Below are 19,728 nucleotides of genomic sequence, written 5' to 3'. Positions count from 1 at the left end.
CCTGTGACCTGTGCATCAAGGCATCTGATTTTCAAAATTTTATATCCATCATCGTGGATACAGAAGATGCTGAGCGGGTTCCGATCTTCTTATTTGGTAAGACGTGGATTTACTGCAGTAATGAACCTCATCGCAAATAAAATAAACCGACTAGAAATTATGTTGATTTTTGCGGTTGCTAATTATGGACACTGTGCCGGACTTATATACACTCGTACAATCTCATTTTCCTCATTCAAGTCATTAATTTGGTATTAGTTTACGTGACTAGAAACGCTACATCAGGTTTCTCTTATATGTTCAGAATATGCAGGAAAAAAATGCAGGTTACAAATATGTAATTTGATTTCCTCGGAGATAAATAGTTTTAGAAAATATACATTTATAAGTGTTATTTCTTATTACCATATATTGCCATTGGAAATACGCCATTTTGGTTTTAAGGTTTAATACTAGACTATCTCCCTTGAATTACTTGCCAACTTTTTTCTGTTGGTGTTTTGTCTTTCTTTCTAGCAGCTATTAGATCTAATATTAAAATTCATTTAAAATGATAGCATAAGAACACAAAAAAACTCTCTTTAAAAAAAAAGAAGAAACAACTTCATCAATTTATTATTAACATTTTTTTGACCTTCATTTCAGTAAATACACTTAAAAATTTATAAGTTGACAGCATAAGAACAAAAATCTCTTTGAAAAAAGTTATTGAAAGTTTAATATAGATAAGGGAGATAAATATGCTTAAAAACAACATGGTGGTCAGTAAAGGTCAGTATCTGGGTATCTAAACTATTACTATTAATTTTTTTAAAAATGTTATTGTAAACTAAAGATATAATCTCAATAAACACTCTGAGCACTTTTTCATGTGACTGCAGAACCCTGTTATGAAGAAAAATTCCCGACCGTCTTTAGCGAAAGGTCATATCCGGTAGTCATAAATAAGTAAAACACTTCCATACGCATAGAAGAAAAGAACGCAACTTTAATTAATACGTAATTGTAAACAATCTCAAGAAATAAAGAGATGTACATTTTACGGTCGATATTTCAACCAAAGATAAGATATAATAATAATTTAAATACATTTCTCTAGGTTCTCTTTAAGATCAAACTAAAAACAAAATGTTGTCATTAATTAATAAAACCAGAAAAATGACTAATAAATTATTGTATCTCAATCTATTATAATCATCATTAAGTTTAATTAATCATGCAGAAATATTTATTATTAATTATTGATTAAATATTTGTACATAATTTATCACAGGACAGCTTGATTCTGTTGGATGCAAGGAGTGCGGACCGCACTTTAGTGCATCCAAGAGACAATGAAACAATGTAAACATTTCTGCGTACATTTAACAGTTGTGTACAAACAATGAATGTAGGTAATCATATTTTTATGATTTAACAAAAAGAAATAATCAACCACAGATTTTATAGTGACATTTTTTTTTTTGACTGGGTTGAAGCCATTAACAAATCGAATCGGGTGACACCAACCTTAGCTACGCTTCTGCTCTACAGTCTTGTACAGAAACAATCCTGTTAATCCCTACTCTAATTCTGTCACGTGATTATTATTTTAGGAATGGGATGAAAAGAGTGTAGAGAGTATACCTTTGTATTCCCTTTTTTTACCTTGAATACTTTAACAATGGAGTTTGAGGTCTGATCACTTTATGCTATTTATCTAATCCAACCGGAAGTAACAAGCCCTCAATCTTAGAGTCATTACTTGTACTGTTTTTCAATTAAAAGAAGAAAAAAAAAGAAAAATGTTGCACAGAGCTGATAGTCCTGAGAGAGATAAAGTGCAGCATATAATACAACAGTTATCCTTGTAGATTTAATTGAGCCTTTCAACAATAGTTTATCATAAAAACTTGTTTGGCCGCTAAACTGGCTAAAAGATCCCTTAAAATTAGTTCATGCTGTTAAGGATGAAACGCACATCTCTCAGGTCATCAATTCTGACACCAACAGTTCCATCCATAAAGAAGTGCCAGTGGGCGTCTAACAGAAGAATGAAGTTCCCTGGTTTCAGGCATGCCGACAGAGGAATCGGAAGGGGAAAGAAACCAGCCTGATGATAGTACACACCCAAAGGATCATAGAACAAAATGTGAGTTGTCTTACCGTCCCTGTCCTGAAAGTAAAACAAACAAAACATGAAATAAATTATGTAAGAAATCAAATAAAACCCAAGATAAACTCGGGCGGCCCCTGCGGGTCCGTTATATGCTTTGGAGAGTAAAAATCTACACTGTCTCCACTTACCATCACATTGACACCGTGTCTAAAAGGATGATAATATGGTCCTACGATCTCAAGCAGAACTGAGTATCTGGGTCCAAAAAGCATATCTAGACAAATAGATGAGAAAAAGAAAAACGTATGTAGAATTTTTGACAGAGGTATCAGCGCTGGCTTTAGGCAAAGGCAAACTAGGCAGCCGCCTAGGGTCTCTAGTGCATAGTGTAGGCCTCGCAAAGGAGGAAATGGAGAAGAAATTGTTATTGTTGGCGTACATTAGGTTTTTAATATATTGCGTAATAGTATTTTTGCTGCTTTTTTTTCTGTTTTATTTGGGAGGGGGGGCGGGGGGGGGGCACTGAATTCACTTTGACTAGGGCCTAGGACCTCCAATTATCTAAGGCCGGTCCTGGAGATTTGGTTAAATTATATATACACGTTTTCAACGAAGAAAAGGAAGAGATTACTTAAATAAACAGATGACGAGATTGTAATAAAAAAAATATTTTTTAAAATTTTTAAACCATTCAGCTATTTTACGTTTATTCATTTAGTTATTAATATCTTGCAAAATATCGTCGTTGTATTCAGTCCATAAGTTTCTAAAAAAATTGTACATCTGAAAGAGTAACATTAACTTGTTTATGATTTAATACTTGTGAATTATGGTAACTTACAAATGAAAACATATTAAAAAAAAAAAAAAAAAAGAGGCAAGATGGCCCATTAAAGAGGCATATAAAGCCCAAAAAGAGGCAAAGAAAAGAGGCATAAGGCCCAAGGATTCCTATGATGATAAAGCTAAAACTGAATAGCGCAAATTCTGAGGTTTCCTTTAAAAAAAAAACAACAAAAAAACATTAACTTCAAGTCCTAATTCATGTGTAAGTTTATTTGTATACTAAATGTATATGACGGATAGCTATTTATAAGTTTTTAATATACTATTCTTATATCATATTTGTGGCTCTGAATAATCCATAACATCTGATGGTTTCAGTACTTACTTTATTTGTGGGTGCGGTCATGCATGTGTTAGTGCAGGGGTCGGCAACCTGCGGCTCGCGAGCTACATGCGGCTCTTTGGATGTTAAGCTGCGGCTCTTTAGTTCCATACTCAAATATTATTTATTTTATCGAAAAAAAAATTGAATTAATTAACTAAGATTTGGCATCGATTCTATCTCTCAGCCACTTGTACTCGCTTTTCACCGCACCCCCTCCCCATGTCTTCAAATGTTACATGTTTGAAGGTGGAAGAACTCAACTTTCTTCTGCCTTATTACTTGATATAGATGAGTCTTGCGACATAAAAGACTCTGCACAAGTTGGCTTTCTGTTAGGTATATGTCTTCCCAAGGATTGCTAGCGCTTTCCTGACAAACTAACGAATGCCGTGCAAAAATATCTTGAAGACAATAAGATCGATTTAAATAAAATCGTTTCAATAGCAACTGATGGAGCTAGAAGTATGAAATAAAATAAAAGGGAATCTGCGATTCTGCACGAATTTCTAACGTTTTATTGCAACAACACTAAGAAGTGCTTGTCCAAAGCACTCTACAATCGTCAATTTAGAGAATTCTTTAACGAAACGAAGACTCAGTATCTAATGTATGGTGTTGAAACTTCTAGCTTTGTGTTTGAATGAAATAAATACATTATGAGCGCACTAATCAACCTGAATTAGAAAATGATAAATATTTGCAAAAATGTTATTTTGCGGTGGGTATAACAGCAAAATTAAATGAGCTTAATCTAAAACTACAAGAAAATGGAAACTCAGCCGATGTTTTGGTAGAAGATAAGAACGTTGGCTGAGCAGTAAAGTGCTTGGCTTCCGAACCGGGGTCCCGAGTTAGAATCCTGGTGAAGACTGGGAATCTCTGGATATTTAGCACAGTTAGTTTACAAAAATTACAGATGAATTAGCTGAGTGATTTGAGCATTTCAAAACCAACAAAACTATTCATAGAAAATCCCCTCAACACAAATAGTAACGAAATCAACATTGAGCCATTTGAAATTAATAATGAACTTTAAAAAAGGGTAAAGCTTTGTGGAGTGGAGAATGTACAGAGTTGAAACTCAAGTTGGAAGAGTTGGAGGTCCAGAAATGTATGTATGTAACACAACAAAAGTGGACAGCTTTCAAAGAAAGGCCGCGAAGTGAGGCACTTATATTCGACGCATGGAAGTCTTCCAGATTGCTACAGTGATGCGAAACGGTTGACAATCTGATCGACATATTCGTGAGAGCAAGTGTTCTCTTAAATGGATATAATTTTTTAAAAAAAAGCAAGAAGCCAACAAGCAATTGAAAATTTAGAGTCGGGTTTGAAACTAAAAACAACAAGTTATGAGCCAAATGTATCTAAACTTTCTAAAACCAAAGCCGTCGCTCCCATTGAATTTGTTTGCTCAATTGTTTTGTTATTGAAGTACAAATTAGTGTTGTATGTAAATATGTTATTCTTTAAATTTATATACTTACATAATAAGTAATTATCTAATAATGCAACATATATATATAGTCATATATAAATAAATAGATATTCTTTCTTATGAATAAATAGATTTGTTTTTATTTATTAAAGAACTTTATTTGTGCGAGTACTATTTATAGTTGGCAAGAAAAAACTTTGTGGCTCTTTAAAAACTTTGAAGTTTAGTAAATTGTAATTGTTGGCTCTTCGGACTCATAAGGTTGCCGACCCCTGTGTTAGTGTGTAAGTGTTGGTGTGTATTTGCTTTTACTTTGGGTGGGTTCTCCTTTAGTTGTTGATATGCTAAAATCCTTGTCTCATTGTTCTGTCTCTGATGGTTTCAATAGTTATGTAGTATGTCTTTGCTCTTAAATACTATTTTCATTACTATTATTATATTTTTGTAAAGTAATTAAGTATAGGTTAATCATGTTTCGAATTTTCTCTTTAATTCTTTACGATTTAATTTGTGTGAAATGTAAGAACTTACAAATAAAAATTAATTTTAAAAAAAAAATTAATAAATAAACATAAAGCCCACAAAAGAGGCTGGAGGGCCCAAAATAGAGGCATATAAAGCCCCCCCCCCCCCAAAAAAAAAAAAGGCAAAGAAAAGAGGCCTAAGGTCCAAGGATTCCTATGATAACAAGGCTAAAATTGAATTCTGAGGTTTCCTAAAAAAAAATATAATGTAAACTGTATTCTTGTCATTTAAATATCATCACAAATAAGTTTAGACACTAGGAAGCGTGGTCGAGAGGTCAAGTGCGCTTGGCCTGGCTACCTAGAAGGGGGCTCGAGTTTCGACACCTGACTCGGGCAGAGTTGTGTTTACTGAGCGCCTAAAGGCAGCACGGAAAACAAACTCCTAGATACCCCCTCCCCCCCCCCCCGCCCCCCACAGGTCCACAAATGAGATTGGACCAAAGCGCTCTGAGCATGCTATAAGCATGAAAGTAGCGCTATATAAAAGCTATAAATATATATATAGGTTAAAATGCTTAAGTAGAATTCCGGATGTTAAATAACAAGAAAAAGTAGATATGAGTACTTTTACAGTTCAACAATCTGGTAAAATGGCAAAAATCCTTAATACTGAGAAGAGACCAAAGCGGAGCTGATTCGGTCATATTCTAGAGTCACAAGTCACTGTCAAAAGTAATGACCTAAGTATGACACGTAGAATCTGGTAATAATTGAGGATTTTCTTTAGTGATCTGACGGTACATTAAACAAAACAAAACAAAACAAAAAAAACTCCATGTAAATGGAATTCGAGCTTTGTGATTGTTTGCCTCCCTTGAGTACTCTCAACTCCAATGGGTTCCTGGCATAAGTTGGGATGGTAAAGGGGATAGAGCGTGGTGCTAATTTCCTTTTTTTAATCCCCCCCTCCCCCCCCATTGGCTATTTTATCTTCTGTATTTCTCAATGACTAAAAGATGAATGTTTAGTTTACCATTGTATGTTCTGTATTTCTAAATGACTAAAAGATGAATGTTTAGTTTACCATTGTATGTTCTGTATTTCTCAATGACTAAAAGATGAATGTTTAGTTTACCATTGTATGTTCTGTATTTCTCAATGACTAGAAAATGAATGTTTAGTTTACCATTGTATGTTCTGTATTTCTTAATGACTAAAAGATGAATGTTTAGTTTACCATTGTATGTTCTGTATTTCTCAATGACTAAAAGATGAATGTTTAGTTTACCATTGTATGTTCTGTATTTCTCAATGACTAAAAGATGAATGTTTAGTTTACCATTGTATGTTCTGTATTTCTCAATGACTAAAAGATGAATGTTTAGTTTACCATTGTATGTTCTGTATTTCTCAATGACTAAAAGATGAATGTTTAGTTTACCATTGTATGTTCTGTATTTCTCAATGACTAAAAGATAATGTTTAGTTTACCATTTTGATTTCTGTATTTCTCAATGACTAAAAGATGAATGTTTAGTTTACCATTGTATGTTCTGTATTTCTCAATGACAATGTTTCGGATGTTCATTGAAAAGTTGAAGATAATTTACCTCCCCCGGAACGACGGGGGATGGCAGAAAGCAGGGTTTGAGCCCGAGACCATCGATAAATCCGAAAGACAGAGTCTAGGGCGCAAACCGCTCGACCAGGCAGCCATCTATATCTACTTACGTTGAATCGTCGAACCTAAGCAGTCCAGGCTTGTGGAGATCTCCGGCACCCCAAACCCAAGTATTGACTGAAATAATATGTTCCTTGGTATCTTCTTGATGGCAGCTATAAACCTGCCAACTCGAGCTGGTATAAACATAAAAAAAAAAAAATTAAAAGTTGTGAGGCTTTGAAAAATCAACATGTATTTGAAATCTAACCTATTAGAGATTTATACTGAAGGAAGATAAACTATAAATAGCTAATTTTCCGGTTTATCCAGTATACGGAATATAAAAGGGAGGATATGCTACTTTTACAATTTCTCTTGTTAGCTTGGAAACTCTTCTTCGGTGGAAACTACAACCTGGAACATAGACACGAATCTCGAAAACGGCTCTAACTATTTTTCTAGAAATTTGAAAGTTTGTGTACAGTTTTTGGGGAAAAAAATACCAGCTTATTTGCCACATTGGAAGACCTCTGGTTTGATTGTAATAGTTTTTCAATATATTATCATCTTAAAATTAAATTTGGTCTATTTTGAACGCGCGTCTTGGGAATTCCCGCTTGTACTCAGTAAGAGTCCAGTAAATTAAAAATCTGATATTCAAGAATATTTTGCGCACCATCGTATGTAGAATTCTTTAGCTGGACCGCTAGAATTGATTTGTGACTACATAAGTCATCTCATCATCTCTGCCTGTAGTTCCTTCTGGGGCATAGGCCACCAACCAGCTTCCTCCAGGCGTCTCGGTTCTGGGCGAGTCTCTCCAACTGTCCCCAAGTCTTGCCCATCTGCTTGGCATCTGCTTCCAAAATCACGGCGCCATGTATATATATAAGTATGTATGTAATATTTTTTTTTACATTTTTTTTAAATATACAATAGCTAAACTATATCTCTAACTAGATTCATCAACACTACATCAATGCTTCAGAATTCCAATCTAGACTAGCGTCCTTTAATGTTTCCAAGTCTGGATCAATATCGCCAAAATAAAATATACTTGGAGTAAATTTATACATGGGCGTAACCAGACAAAAATTTTTATCACCAGTTAGAAGTGAATTAAATGCATTGTACATAAGGGACTGCGCATGCATCTAAAGTAAATCATCAGACGATCAAGACCACAGATCGATCTTCACAAGAGGGATCAAGAATTAATTACTATCTACTGTTTATGTATATGTTTTACACTTTTGTTCAATGCATTTCATTCTAATGTATGTAAAATGTGGAAATTGTCAATAAAGAAAACAAAAGAGCCCATAGAAGAGGCAGAAAGGTAAAACAAAAAAAAAAAGAGGAAAAAAAGAAAGCCCAGAAAAGAGGGGAAAAGAGGGGAAAAAAAGCCCCCAAAAGTGGCAAAAGAAAGAAAGCCCAGAAAAGAGGCAAAGAAAGAAAGCCCAGAAAAGAGGAAAAAAAGAAAGCCCAGAAAAGTGGGGGAAAAAAGCCCCCAAAAGTGGCAATAGAAAGAAAGCCCACAAAAGAGGCAAAGAAAGAAAGCCCACAAAAGAGACAAAGAAAGAAAGCCAACAAAAAAGGGCAAACAAAAAATAGAAATCCCACAAAAGAGGCAAAAGAAAGAAAGCCCACAAAAGAGACAAAGAAATAAAGCCCACAAAAGAGGCAAAGAAAGAAAGCCCACAAAAGAGGCAAAGAAATAAACCCCACAAAAGAGGCTAAGAAAGAAAGCCCACAAAAGAGGCAAAGAAATAAAGCCCACAAAACAGGCAAAGAAAGAAAGCCCACAAAAGAGGCTAAGAAAGAAAGACCACAAAAAAGGCAAAGAAAGAAAACCCACAAAAAAGGCAAAGAAAGTAAGCCCACAAAGGAGGTAAAGAAATAAAGCCCACAAAAGAGGCAAAGAAAGAAAACCCACAAAAGAGGCCAAGAAATAAAGCCCACAAAAGAGGCAAAGAAAGAAAGCCCACAAAAGAGGCAAAGAAATAAACCCCACAAAAGAGGCTAAGAAAGAAAGCCCACAAAAGAGGCAAAGAAATAAAGCCCACAAAACAGGCAAAGAAAGAAAGCCCACAAAAGAGGCTAAGAAAGAAAGCCCACAAAAGAGGCTAAGAAAGAAAACCCACAAAAAAGGCAAAGAAAGTAAGCCCACAAAGGAGGTAAAGAAATAAAGCCCACAAAAGAGGCTAAGAAAGAAAGCCCACAAAAGAGGCAAAGAAATAAAGCCCACAAAACAGGCAAAGAAAGAAAGCCCACAAAAGAGGCTAAGAAAGAAAGCCCACAAAAGAGGCAAAGAAAGAAAGCCCATAAAAGAGGAAAAGAAAAGAGGCCTTGAGCCCAAGAATACCAATGCTGAAAACGCTTAAAAAAAACAACACAAAACCTGGGATTTCCAAAAAAAAAAGGACTGCGTTATATTTACTTGTTCAGATAATTTGATTATTGGAGCGCTCTTTTTATAGCTCTGCAGAATCAATCTCCCCCGATTGTAGCTCCTTTTGTTTTTTTTCTCAGTTGGTAAGGTTGTTCTAAATGGTTACTTTTTTTTTTTTATTCATATCTATGTCAATGAATAATTGTGCGAAGTTTCAACTTGATCCGAGGACGGGTGTGAGAAATAACGTGTACACACTTTTTACCTGATAGAATGAGGGTGAGTTGATATAAGCTTTGTTATTACTGATCCGGATGAAAGTCAAACCAATCTAATAAGTAAACCTGTCAGTGACAAATAAAAAATATCAACAATGATTCATTACTGTGACGCTTGAATTGCAGACGACATGTACAGTGCGCTACTAGATGGCGCTCCACAATACGTCACCAGACGTAGCCCGGGATATTGTCTCATAACAATCTTACAACCTATGTACTCGTTAGTTTATAATTCTTGGTATTTATGTACAAATAACCTCGAATATTATATATTACAATTATTGCGTAATTTCAATCAATTATTATTTCCCTTGAACTATTTTTAGCTATATAGTAATGAAGAGAGATTAAATCTTCTTTACCACAATGCTTCTTGTGTTTCGGGAAGTCCTTTTTCTGGCATTCTTTGTTGCAGTATCTTCCAACTCGGCATCGAGAACACTTCAGCATCCTGTAGCTCTCTTTCTTGCAGTAAAAACATTTCTCCCATTTCATCGTGTCTTCATCGTCGTCGTCGTTCTCGCCATTTGGGTCTTTCTTGTATGGGACTAGCTCCATTCCACTAACAGCTCCTGAGATCTCCTCCTCTGGCGTGGAATGGCCTGCTGGGCCGTCTCCTTTCGCTTGGCCTGGAGAGTCTTCTTCTTTCACTTGGCTTTCATTCCGAGTATTTTCTCTAGGGATGGAATTTTGGGTTTCAACTAATGGGCTAGAGTTGGCGGCTTGTTCTGCGTGATCTTGACTAGCGACGTAACCTGAGGGGACATAGACAAAGAAAATGTAAAAAATAGTTTTATTTTATTGATACCAATATTGAATGATAAGATGATTGATTGAGAAAGACAAAAAGATAAGTTTTATGACGATAGCCAGAGAAAAAAAAAAGGAAGATAATGGACCTCATTCACCAATCGTAAACAAACAACATTTAGCCACGTGGTGCTCTATCTCTTCTCTAAAATTTACGATCTCATGTTTAATTCATGATGGTTGTCACGTGACAGTTTTTTGTCGTTGTTTTATCAATAAGATCACGTGACCAAATGTTGTTTGTTTACGATTGGTGAATGAGGTACATTGTGATAGTAAGTGTATATGTTTTGAGTGGCTGGTAGTGCAGTGTGTGTGCCTGTGTATGAAATGACCAGTGGACCTTGAGTGTAGATGGTTGTGTGAACAGCAGTGTGCCAGGACTGTGTGTAAAAGGAAGTCAGTTTAGAGAACAAGTGGCTGGAGTAAAGAACATAAACAGAGACTAATAAAATCATTGTGTTTCTTGAAGCTCATGCTGTTTTAGTGTGACTTTTACAATAATGACCAGAGAAAAGGTTCTTTGATAATCATACAAATATGTCTATGATAATAACCAGAGATATAATTCTATGATAATGACCATAGATAAAGTTCTATGATAATTAGAGAAAAAGTTCTATGTTAATCAGTAAAAGAGTTCTATGATAATGACTAGAGAACAAGTTCTATGTTAATCAGTAAAAGAGTTCTATGATAATGACCAGAGAAAAAGTTCTATGTTAATCAGTAAAAGAGTTCTATGATAATGACTAGAGAACAAGTTCTATAATGATGACCAGAAATAGAACCTGGAATTAGCAACATTACCAGAGAAAGAACATTACGAAGAAAGCCAGAGTAAGGGAAGAATGTTGAATGATGACCACGCTTGAATCAACACAAACTGATTTCTAGTTCTAAAAAGTAGTTACTTACTTGCTGATGAGGACTTGTCCATTTGTGACTCGTCTTTTGATCTGCCGTGCGGCTTTGATTTCCACCACCCGTCTCCAAACGTTTGACCAGAAAGGTCTTTTTGACTGCAAGGGCCCAACATTTCACCGAAATGACCACTGGGAAGAGAAGACTCGTTTCGTTTGTTAATATCTTTGTTTTCCTTGGTGAGCGCCTCTTTTTGGCTTTCCTTAGGAAAGATCTTTGGGCGCTTTGGATCTGTTTTGTCTTCTCTAGAACTGCTCTTTGGATCTGTTTTGTCTTCTCTAGAACTGCTCTTTGGATCTGTTTTGTCTTCTCTAGAACTGCTTTTTGGATCTGTGTTGTCTTCTCTAGAACTGCTCTTTGGATCTGTTTTGTCTTCTCTAGAACTGCTCTTTGGTTCTTTTTTGTCTTCTCTAGAACTGCTCTTTGGATCAGTTTTGTCTTCTCTAGAACTGCTCTTTGGACCTTTTTGATCTTCTTGGCTTGTTGTATTTTTTAAAACCTTCATGTCCCCAGAGTCATCAAGGAGTCGAGCGTGTTGTTGGATTTCTTTTTCGAGTTTACAAGTTTCGTCAGATACTACTTCCAGGATGCCTTTCTTGAGTCCTATGATTGTGCACAAGTTTTTGTGATCCTTTTGGTCATTCTGAAGACATTGCTGTGAGCAGTAACTGGGAAACAGAAGGAAACAAGAGATCAATATTAATTAAGCATTTGTATTTTCTAAACGAATAAAGTGACGCTATTCTTACATATTTACAAACCTTATATTAACTCACTCCGTCTGTATATAAGACATGGGCGTAGCCAGCAGAGGAGGGGATTCGGGGTTCAACCCGAAAAGAAATCCCCCCGTCCCTTAAGGGTGGGGTATCTGCTGTCTGTACACTAAACTAAAAGAAGAGTCTATTCTAGGGTACAAAAAAAATGCCCGAAAGAATAAAGGGTAATAATATAATAAATAATATATATATATATATATATATATATATATATATATCTATATCTAGGCGGCAGGGGTAAGGGAAAAAAAATCCCCCCCCCGCAAAAAATTCCTGGCTACGCCTATGCTGTCTGGTACAACTTTTGTGCACGCTGTTTCTCCCACACCAATTCTAAGATCAAGTTGAAAATGTACACAATTATTTATTGTATCTAACAAAAAATTTATCAGTCCTTAAAAAACAATTAGCTATTTGATTATTGGTAATCAATTATTTTGTTTGGTATCGAAAAAGGGGAAGTAAATGTTACTGAGAGACTGGCACAATACACGTGGCACGGTGGCAGTGATTGGTTCTTTTCCTAAATTAGGCTTTGTTTTTATAAAAGTTGTTTTAAAACTATTTTGCTTACTTTAAAACATGGTTACTACTAACACAAAAGAGACGGAGGTTAATTTTTATTTTTATTTTTTTACATGTTTCTGATATTCCTTCAAAATAGAGGATAATTATTTCCTAACCCAGGCCACCCATACGACAACGGGGATGCGGTGGGCAGGGTTCGAACCCTACTATGAACTTAAAAATGTCTGACCTTCTTCTACAAATCACTCACCTAAACTCCAAGCATCTTGGACAGATGACCATGTCCAGAAATGACCGCTTCTTGCAAAGCATACATCGCCTCAGTTCTTTGTATTTCTCCATTTTCTCCAGCGTCAGTTCTTTGCGTCCGCTTCCTTCTTCCGACATGTTTTGGGAATTCCGAGAGAAACTGTTGCACAGCTTAAAACAAAAAAAAAAAACACACTATGTTAGCTTAGCGCAGAAAAAGAAAGGATAAATTCGCTTTGCCATTCAGACACAGAATTCCCTCTGTAAATCGACATAGTATTTAACTCTTTCTCTCCTAATCGACGATACCATCGTAGATTTGACCTCATTAAATTAAATTAATAATTAATTTTATAAACTTGACTTTGTGTTATAATAAAAAGAGCATGCATTCCCTTTTAACTCTATACCAAATAAAACATTTTCTGATAACAAACAACAAAGCTATTGAAGCTTAAATCATAATTTGGTAGTGAAATAGGAATGAGCAAAATGAAGAATTCCTTCGAAACGTGGACAAATAATAACGGAGAGAAAGAGTTTAAATTATAAATGAATACCTGGTATTACTACCCCTGTGGATATACCAAATGTACACGGCGGTGTGCAGTTAATTTTCAATTCTATTAAACCAAGTTTACAATATCGGAATTATTAAGGATTAAAAAAAAGTATAAAGGTTCGTCTCTGAGTCAGTCAAGTCACATGAACCAAAGTCTCATTGTCATATCAAAATGACATTTTTTGCAAATACTAAGTAGATTAATATAATTCTTATTCAACGCTTTCTTAAGAAAACATAAACAAGAGTTTCTAGAAAAATCTGTATTTGTCTCCCCTTACAAAACTTCATGGAAAAATTAACAACAAAAAAATATATTGTATTGGCGTAAAGTAACTCGCTATTCTCGCTTCTCCCCTTACCTCGGATTAAAATAACACAACGTAATTTTTTTTTATTCATAAAAGGAAAACTTGATTTGAGTACTTTCGAAAGTGTATTGCTACACAAAAGGGTGTGACATTAGAGGGACTGTGACCCTTACAATGGGTATTGTCTCTGGTTGGTAGACACAATAAGGAAGCAGGATATTATATTATATTATATTATTGACCAGCACAAAAATAGTACTACTAACAAAGAGATAGTATCCAAAGGGTACACATTTTAAAACATACTTCCACACCCTTGACATATACCTATGTATATGATAAACAATAAATTTTCCTTTGCTTACAATTTTTATACCAAAAAAAATGGGCCAATACTATTGGTTTGATACTATTCGATAAAGTCCGGTAGGGAATCGGCGCCGAAGGAGCCATTATACCATTGATCCTTGGAAAGGCCCCTATCTCCAACAGAAGGGTTGGAACGGAATCTCTTCTCTTTGTCCTGTCTTAGGTCCCCAAGCAGTGACTGAAATGGAACTAGCCAAGGGATCATACCGAGTACACAGCGCAAGACGCCTCGGTCCAATACCATTAGAAACATCGCCTCAGTTCTAACCCTAACCCTAACCTTAACCTTGGACCGAAATGGTTATACAGACAACCAGAAACTGGCAACGTGATAACTTTAGAGAAGCGACAGGAATCCTTGAATTGGGAAACACCTAGACACTATTATCCTTAATATCGGTCATGTCACTCGCATGCCAGATGGAAGAATCCCTCAAGACATCCTGTACGCTGAGCTTGCAGAGGGAGTCAGACCCTAGGGCCGCCCAAGACTAACCTACAGAGATGTCTGCACGCGAGACATGAGAACCACAGGCATCAACCAAAGTATGTGGGAGGAGATAGCTCAAGACAGGACAGCATGGAGACAGACTGTACGTGCTGGTACGAATTTCGCAGAATGCAAAAGGAATGAAGCTGCGTCAGTCAAGAGAAGGAAAAAGAAAGCTGCCCTGTCAGCTAAACCTAAGACTGATGCATATACATGCACGAACTGTGGCAAAGTCTGCCGATACAGAATAAGCTTGATCAGTGTCACGGTCTCGGTTGACATTGCCTGTTAAATGTTCACCTCTGGTTAAGAGGATGAAAAGACACGAGAAACTTCTGATATAGAAACAGGAAGTAAGGATGACTAAATTGACTTTTAGTCAGTCAAGTAGTATCCTTTGGTCCAGGGTAGTTGGGTAGTATCTTTTGGTCCGGTCTGGACAGTAGTGACTTAGAGAGTCGAGTAGTAACTTTGAGTTAAGTAGTATCTTTTGAGCAGTCGATGCCAGTGGTCACTTGAGACAGTATATATATTTCTAGTAGTTGATTTTCTGTATTACTGAAGTATTTTCTACCCGCGGTGATGCGAACGTTACTTGTAGTCTATTCTGAGAACTTAACATGTTGAATATACATGATACCGCTGTTATGCGGATGTGATAATGTTTCGTATTGGATTATGTAACTGCCAAGGAGTGCAGTATTATTACTGTCATCAAATAAACTTTATATTTTGTCTGCCAGAGTGGATTTAAGTCAGTCTGTAATATCTATGTTTGTCACGTGTCACGTGTGACTCTAGGAAGCACGAACCCAGCATTCTACGACATTCGCGACACATTAATAGTTACCAGTCTGATGTGTAGTATTATAATACTACGTCAACACACACTTAACACACAACACACACTTAACACACACTTAACACACAACACACACTTAACACACAACACACATTTAACACACAACACACACTTAACACAAAACACACACTTAACGTTGACAATCAGTCACTCCAGATTCTGTCCCGTCTCAAGACGAAACCAAAGTCAGTGACTCATTTGGGCGCATCCAGTGTCTTCCGAGACAGAAGGAGCCATATATATTGTTACGATCTTCTCAATCAGGCCTTCTGCAAACACTGCTAAACACAACACAGCACATCTAACACAAGAACTTGACAACAAGAGCCTCAAGTAACAATGTGGCGGTTTAATAACAAATTACATCGACAGCCAATTCAACACTTTATTGGCTTCACTAACTTCAAATGCTTTAACACAATAGAACTGCCTATTAACACTACAAGTCTTTCTTTAGCTCGTACAGCTACATTTTTGAGGACTCAAAGGTACCACACAGTCCTTCTGGTTTTCAGTCCTGGACTCATCTGGCTTTTCTTACACATTGTCTCTCGACATTAAAGGCTATCGGTCACATGACCATAACATTGGTCATATTTGCGTGAACTAGCAGTAATGTCCCTTGTTCAACAGCCGTTGACCTGTGTGATTGGCGTGAGTCGTGTGTATTAGTAGGCCGCACACACATTAACCCTTTCAGTCCGCCACTGGAGTTACAACAATATATTATCTTTAAAAAAAATATTTTTTTGGTGTGTATGAAAGAGGCGACCTTGTACAGTCTGTTACGTAAATTAAGCAGACAGCTGCTGAGATAACAACAAGGCAGAATGCAGTACCTTGCGATCTATACAAGAAGATGGTGTAAAGGTCATCTGTTTCTGTGGTACACGGTGAACGAGGGTGTCATGTGGCCAGCACAACGAACAACCGCCTTAACGTTTTCCAAACTAATGTCAGGCAACCATTAGACCTGGGTGGATAAAGAGGTGCCCTGAAGATCCCGAAGTTAAAAACCCCACCAGGATTCAAACCCGGGACCCCTCTGTTCAAAAGCTAAGCGTTTTAGTACTCAACCACCGCGCCTCCGATAATTAGGACCAAAACGATCGCGGCCCAATGTGGTCCGATTAACTGGATTAGACTGAATATCAATACACAAAGACAAACCTCGCAAACACACACACACGTACATACACGCTCATGCAGAGCTACATTTTATTTAAACACTCACAAGAAACTTCACAGACAAATATATATATAAAGACTGAGCTGAACTCTGTACTGAAAGCACTCCTTGGTTTATATCCATATATAAAAAGACTGAGCTGAACTCTGTACTGAAAGCACTCCTTGGTTTATATCCATATATAAAAAGACTGAGCTGAACTCTGTACTGAAAGCACTCCTTGGTTTATATCCATATATAAAAAGACTGAGCTGAACTCTGTACTGAAAGCACTCCTTGGTTTATATCCATATATATAAAGACTGAGCTGAACTCTGTACTGAAAGCACTCCTTGGTTTATATCCATATATAAAAAGACTGAGCTGAACTCTGTACTGAAAGCACTCCTTGGTTTATATCCATATATAAAAAGACTGAGCTAAACTCTGTACTGAAAGCACTCCTTGGTTTATATCCATTTTTGTAGACCTTTTCCTTTTTTCCTTTCATATTCTCATCGTTGTCGTCACCTCACGCTTTCCAAGATGTTTTATTTTCAATTTTAACTTTGCATTTGCTTTTTAAAGAAAGTTGTGAAAAATGAAAGAAACTTAGTCTTGATTATAATACAATTTTCACCCTATGTATAGAATCCAAATTTAAGTAATGAAATTTCACTAAAACAGTCCGTTTTTTTTTGTCCGAAATAATGTTGCCTGCGTAATTTTTAAGCTTGTAAAAGTTTCTTCCTGAAGATAGAATTGAAGATGCGTCAAGTTTCCGCTCAAGTCGGCAAGGAGTTTGATTCCTGGCAGGGCCCCGGCGCTAATCGTATTCTGGCGTTTTCAACTTCAGAAATTCTTTTTTCCTGACATTTACAACGCCTTTTTTTCTCGTAGTAAGATAATATTACAAATGGCAATATTGATCTGTTTTCTTTCAGAACGCACTATTCATGTCAATAAAAAAAAAATCGAGGGCCCCAAAGTTTGAGAAACACTGCATTAAAAATATAGACGACCAATAATGCAAAACAGAATAATAGTAATAATAATCCACCACAGAATACTTGCACTATTAAAAAAAACACAATAAAATACCGTTATATACATCATTAAATATAAAGTAGATTTAATAATAACAGATATCGTTTTAAACTGATTTTAGTACGAAAAGAAGTTAATTAAAAATGTATTTAAAACTAGAGCACAAATGAACTCAAACATGTGATCTAGACTCTATTATCCGCCAAAAATATTCTACTTTTAAGAAACAGCCATTAATAAAAAATTGAAAATGTTTTTAAAATTGATTCTTTAATTACTAGATCTACTTACAGGGTGGACTATTCGACTCGAAACAAATATTACAAACAGCCCGCGAAAATTTAAGGCCAGAAATGAGTCGGGGCCTATGAAAATACCCGTGAGTATATTGAAAAGTACCACTGTATTTTTTTATTTTTTTAAATTTGTTATTGTTATAACATTTCTAAAATAACTTCTTATTGTATGAATATCGTTTATAAAATACAGTCGTTACTTCCAAGGATGTTTACATCCTACGCGTGTTCCTATGTCAATCTAGTCATGCATGTTAACTAATAACTTACATTCTGACACGTTATTGGTTTTTCTGGCTGGCTCAGGCAACCCACTCCATGCTCTAATAGCACTAAGAAAATAGGAGCATTCGAACACATTTGTCCTAGCATTAGAACGCGGAATGTGCCCTAATCATTAGGTGCTTTATATTGAAGCTTAAAGATGGTCACCTCAAAATTCCAGCCCAAATCCTTCACCTACTAAAATGTGGCACCACCTGTGATTTTTTAACTACTGACTAGTCAATAAGCACGGGAGGTATTACTTGCCTTTATATGTAGTACTCAAATTGTAAACTGTGGGTACTATTCAAAAAGTTCAATATAATCGCATTGCAAGAAATTATCTTAACACAGTTCTAATTTTAATTATTTTAGAAAAAAAAAAGGCTTACAAAAACAGATTGAAATAATGACACTAATTATAAAACTCTTTTTTTTTTTACTTACATCGAAATAGCCGCTAAATCTATAAATGTACCAACAATATGGCTGAAGTCTGATGCATTTATACTTTGATCTACTGACTCAGTTAACTCAAGAAGTTAATGCAATTGTGCACAGCTTGTGGTTGCGATTTCCCAGAAATTTAAAGAGATATCTACATATAGAATCCAGGTCAAGCTATCGTTTTCAGTTTTGCAATATGTATAGAAATAGGCATTATGTAACAACTTAGATCTAATACATGTTCCGTGGCATTATTTTCGCTGTGAATGGTCAAATAAGAACTAAGTAATCAATAGATAAATTTAAAAAAATTAAAGAACAAAATAATCGAAGTACAAAAGTGAAACTGAAATATTTGACTCGTAGTTTATCGACGTAAAATGCAAGCGAGGAGGGTGGCTTGAGGAGGAGGTCAGGGTAACTGGATCTATAAATAGACACCACGTAATCGCTGACTCCGAGGTGTAAACTGATAATGGCTGGCCAACACGTGAATTCCTGACATATTTGGACTTGGACTCTCTGCGTCAATATATTCGCATTGCACAGGATGGAGAGATATATATCTCCGAATTTCAAATTTGGTTAAAATGCGAGAAAATGTCGGTAAGGATTGGAAAGGTTTGGGAGGAGGGCATTTTGTCATAGTAAATAAGAATCCTGGGATGCAAATTTAGACGTAACTACATGTATGTTTTAAATTAAATGTCTACCTTTTTTTTGTTAGTATCTCTGCTATTTGTAGTGGTCAATAATTCAGGATACTTATATGTTCTTTCCTGATTCCCTATCGTATTATGAAATCTATTAATATGTAATTTTGTGGTATAGGAATAAACTTTCGAAAGTACTCAAATCGAGTTTTCCTTTTTTGAATATTGAAATAAAAAAAAATACGTTGTGTTATTTGTATGTGTTGTATATGTTAAACAATTTTAACTTTGCCTTGAAATGTTTAGACAGTAAAATTTTGTTTTTAAATATTATAATAATAATAACAATGTCTTCGATTCCGAAGATTAATGCTGAGTGCAGTGTTTCATATGTCTACGCAGACCCAGTTACGACCTGCATATTTTCACGCATCTCGTGCAGACATAGCCGTTGTCCCC

At 35.8% G+C, this 19,728-nt stretch overlaps 1 protein-coding gene across 2 annotated transcripts; it reads right to left on the bottom strand.

Moving 5' to 3' along the window:
* Window positions 1-597: 597 nt before the first annotated feature.
* LOC106064933 (uncharacterized) lies at window positions 598-18,892 on the bottom strand. 2 transcript variants are annotated; one of them, XM_056012383.1, is made up of 7 exons: window positions 18,617-18,892; window positions 12,802-12,971; window positions 11,239-11,912; window positions 9,873-10,265; window positions 6,906-7,031; window positions 2,287-2,372; window positions 598-2,155 (listed from the first exon to the last, which is right to left on the bottom strand). In XM_056012383.1, exons 2-7 carry the CDS (start codon window positions 12,936-12,938, stop codon window positions 1,931-1,933), a joined length of 1,641 nt encoding a protein of 546 aa, XP_055868358.1. In that variant the 5' UTR covers window positions 12,939-12,971; window positions 18,617-18,892; the 3' UTR covers window positions 598-1,930. The 2 variants fall into 2 exon arrangements, with proteins under 2 accessions (XP_055868358.1, XP_055868357.1); XM_056012382.1 differs by having other exon boundaries at window positions 12,802-12,960; window positions 18,617-18,891.
* Window positions 18,893-19,728: the final 836 nt, after the last annotated feature.

Source organism: Biomphalaria glabrata, chromosome 15 (genome assembly GCF_947242115.1).
Source record: "Biomphalaria glabrata chromosome 15, xgBioGlab47.1, whole genome shotgun sequence".
Lineage (NCBI taxonomy): Eukaryota > Metazoa > Mollusca > Gastropoda > Planorbidae > Biomphalaria > Biomphalaria glabrata.
Note: the sequence above shows the minus strand (reverse complement) of the source record. Positions and strands in the feature narration are given on the sequence as shown.

Excerpts from the sequence above, each read along its gene's own strand:
- LOC106064933 (XM_056012383.1), bottom strand. The coding sequence starts at position 12,938 with ATGTCGGAAGAAGGAAGCGGACGCAAAGAACTGACGCTGGAGAAAATG. Across the intron at positions 10,266-11,238 it reads GGACAAGTCCTCATCAGCAA|GTTACGTCGCTAGTCAAGAT; the intron begins GTAAGTAACTAC and ends ATGTCCCCTCAG. Across the intron at positions 2,373-6,905 it reads CTTAGGTTCGACGATTCAAC|ATATGCTTTTTGGACCCAGA; the intron begins GTAAGTAGATAT and ends CTATTTGTCTAG.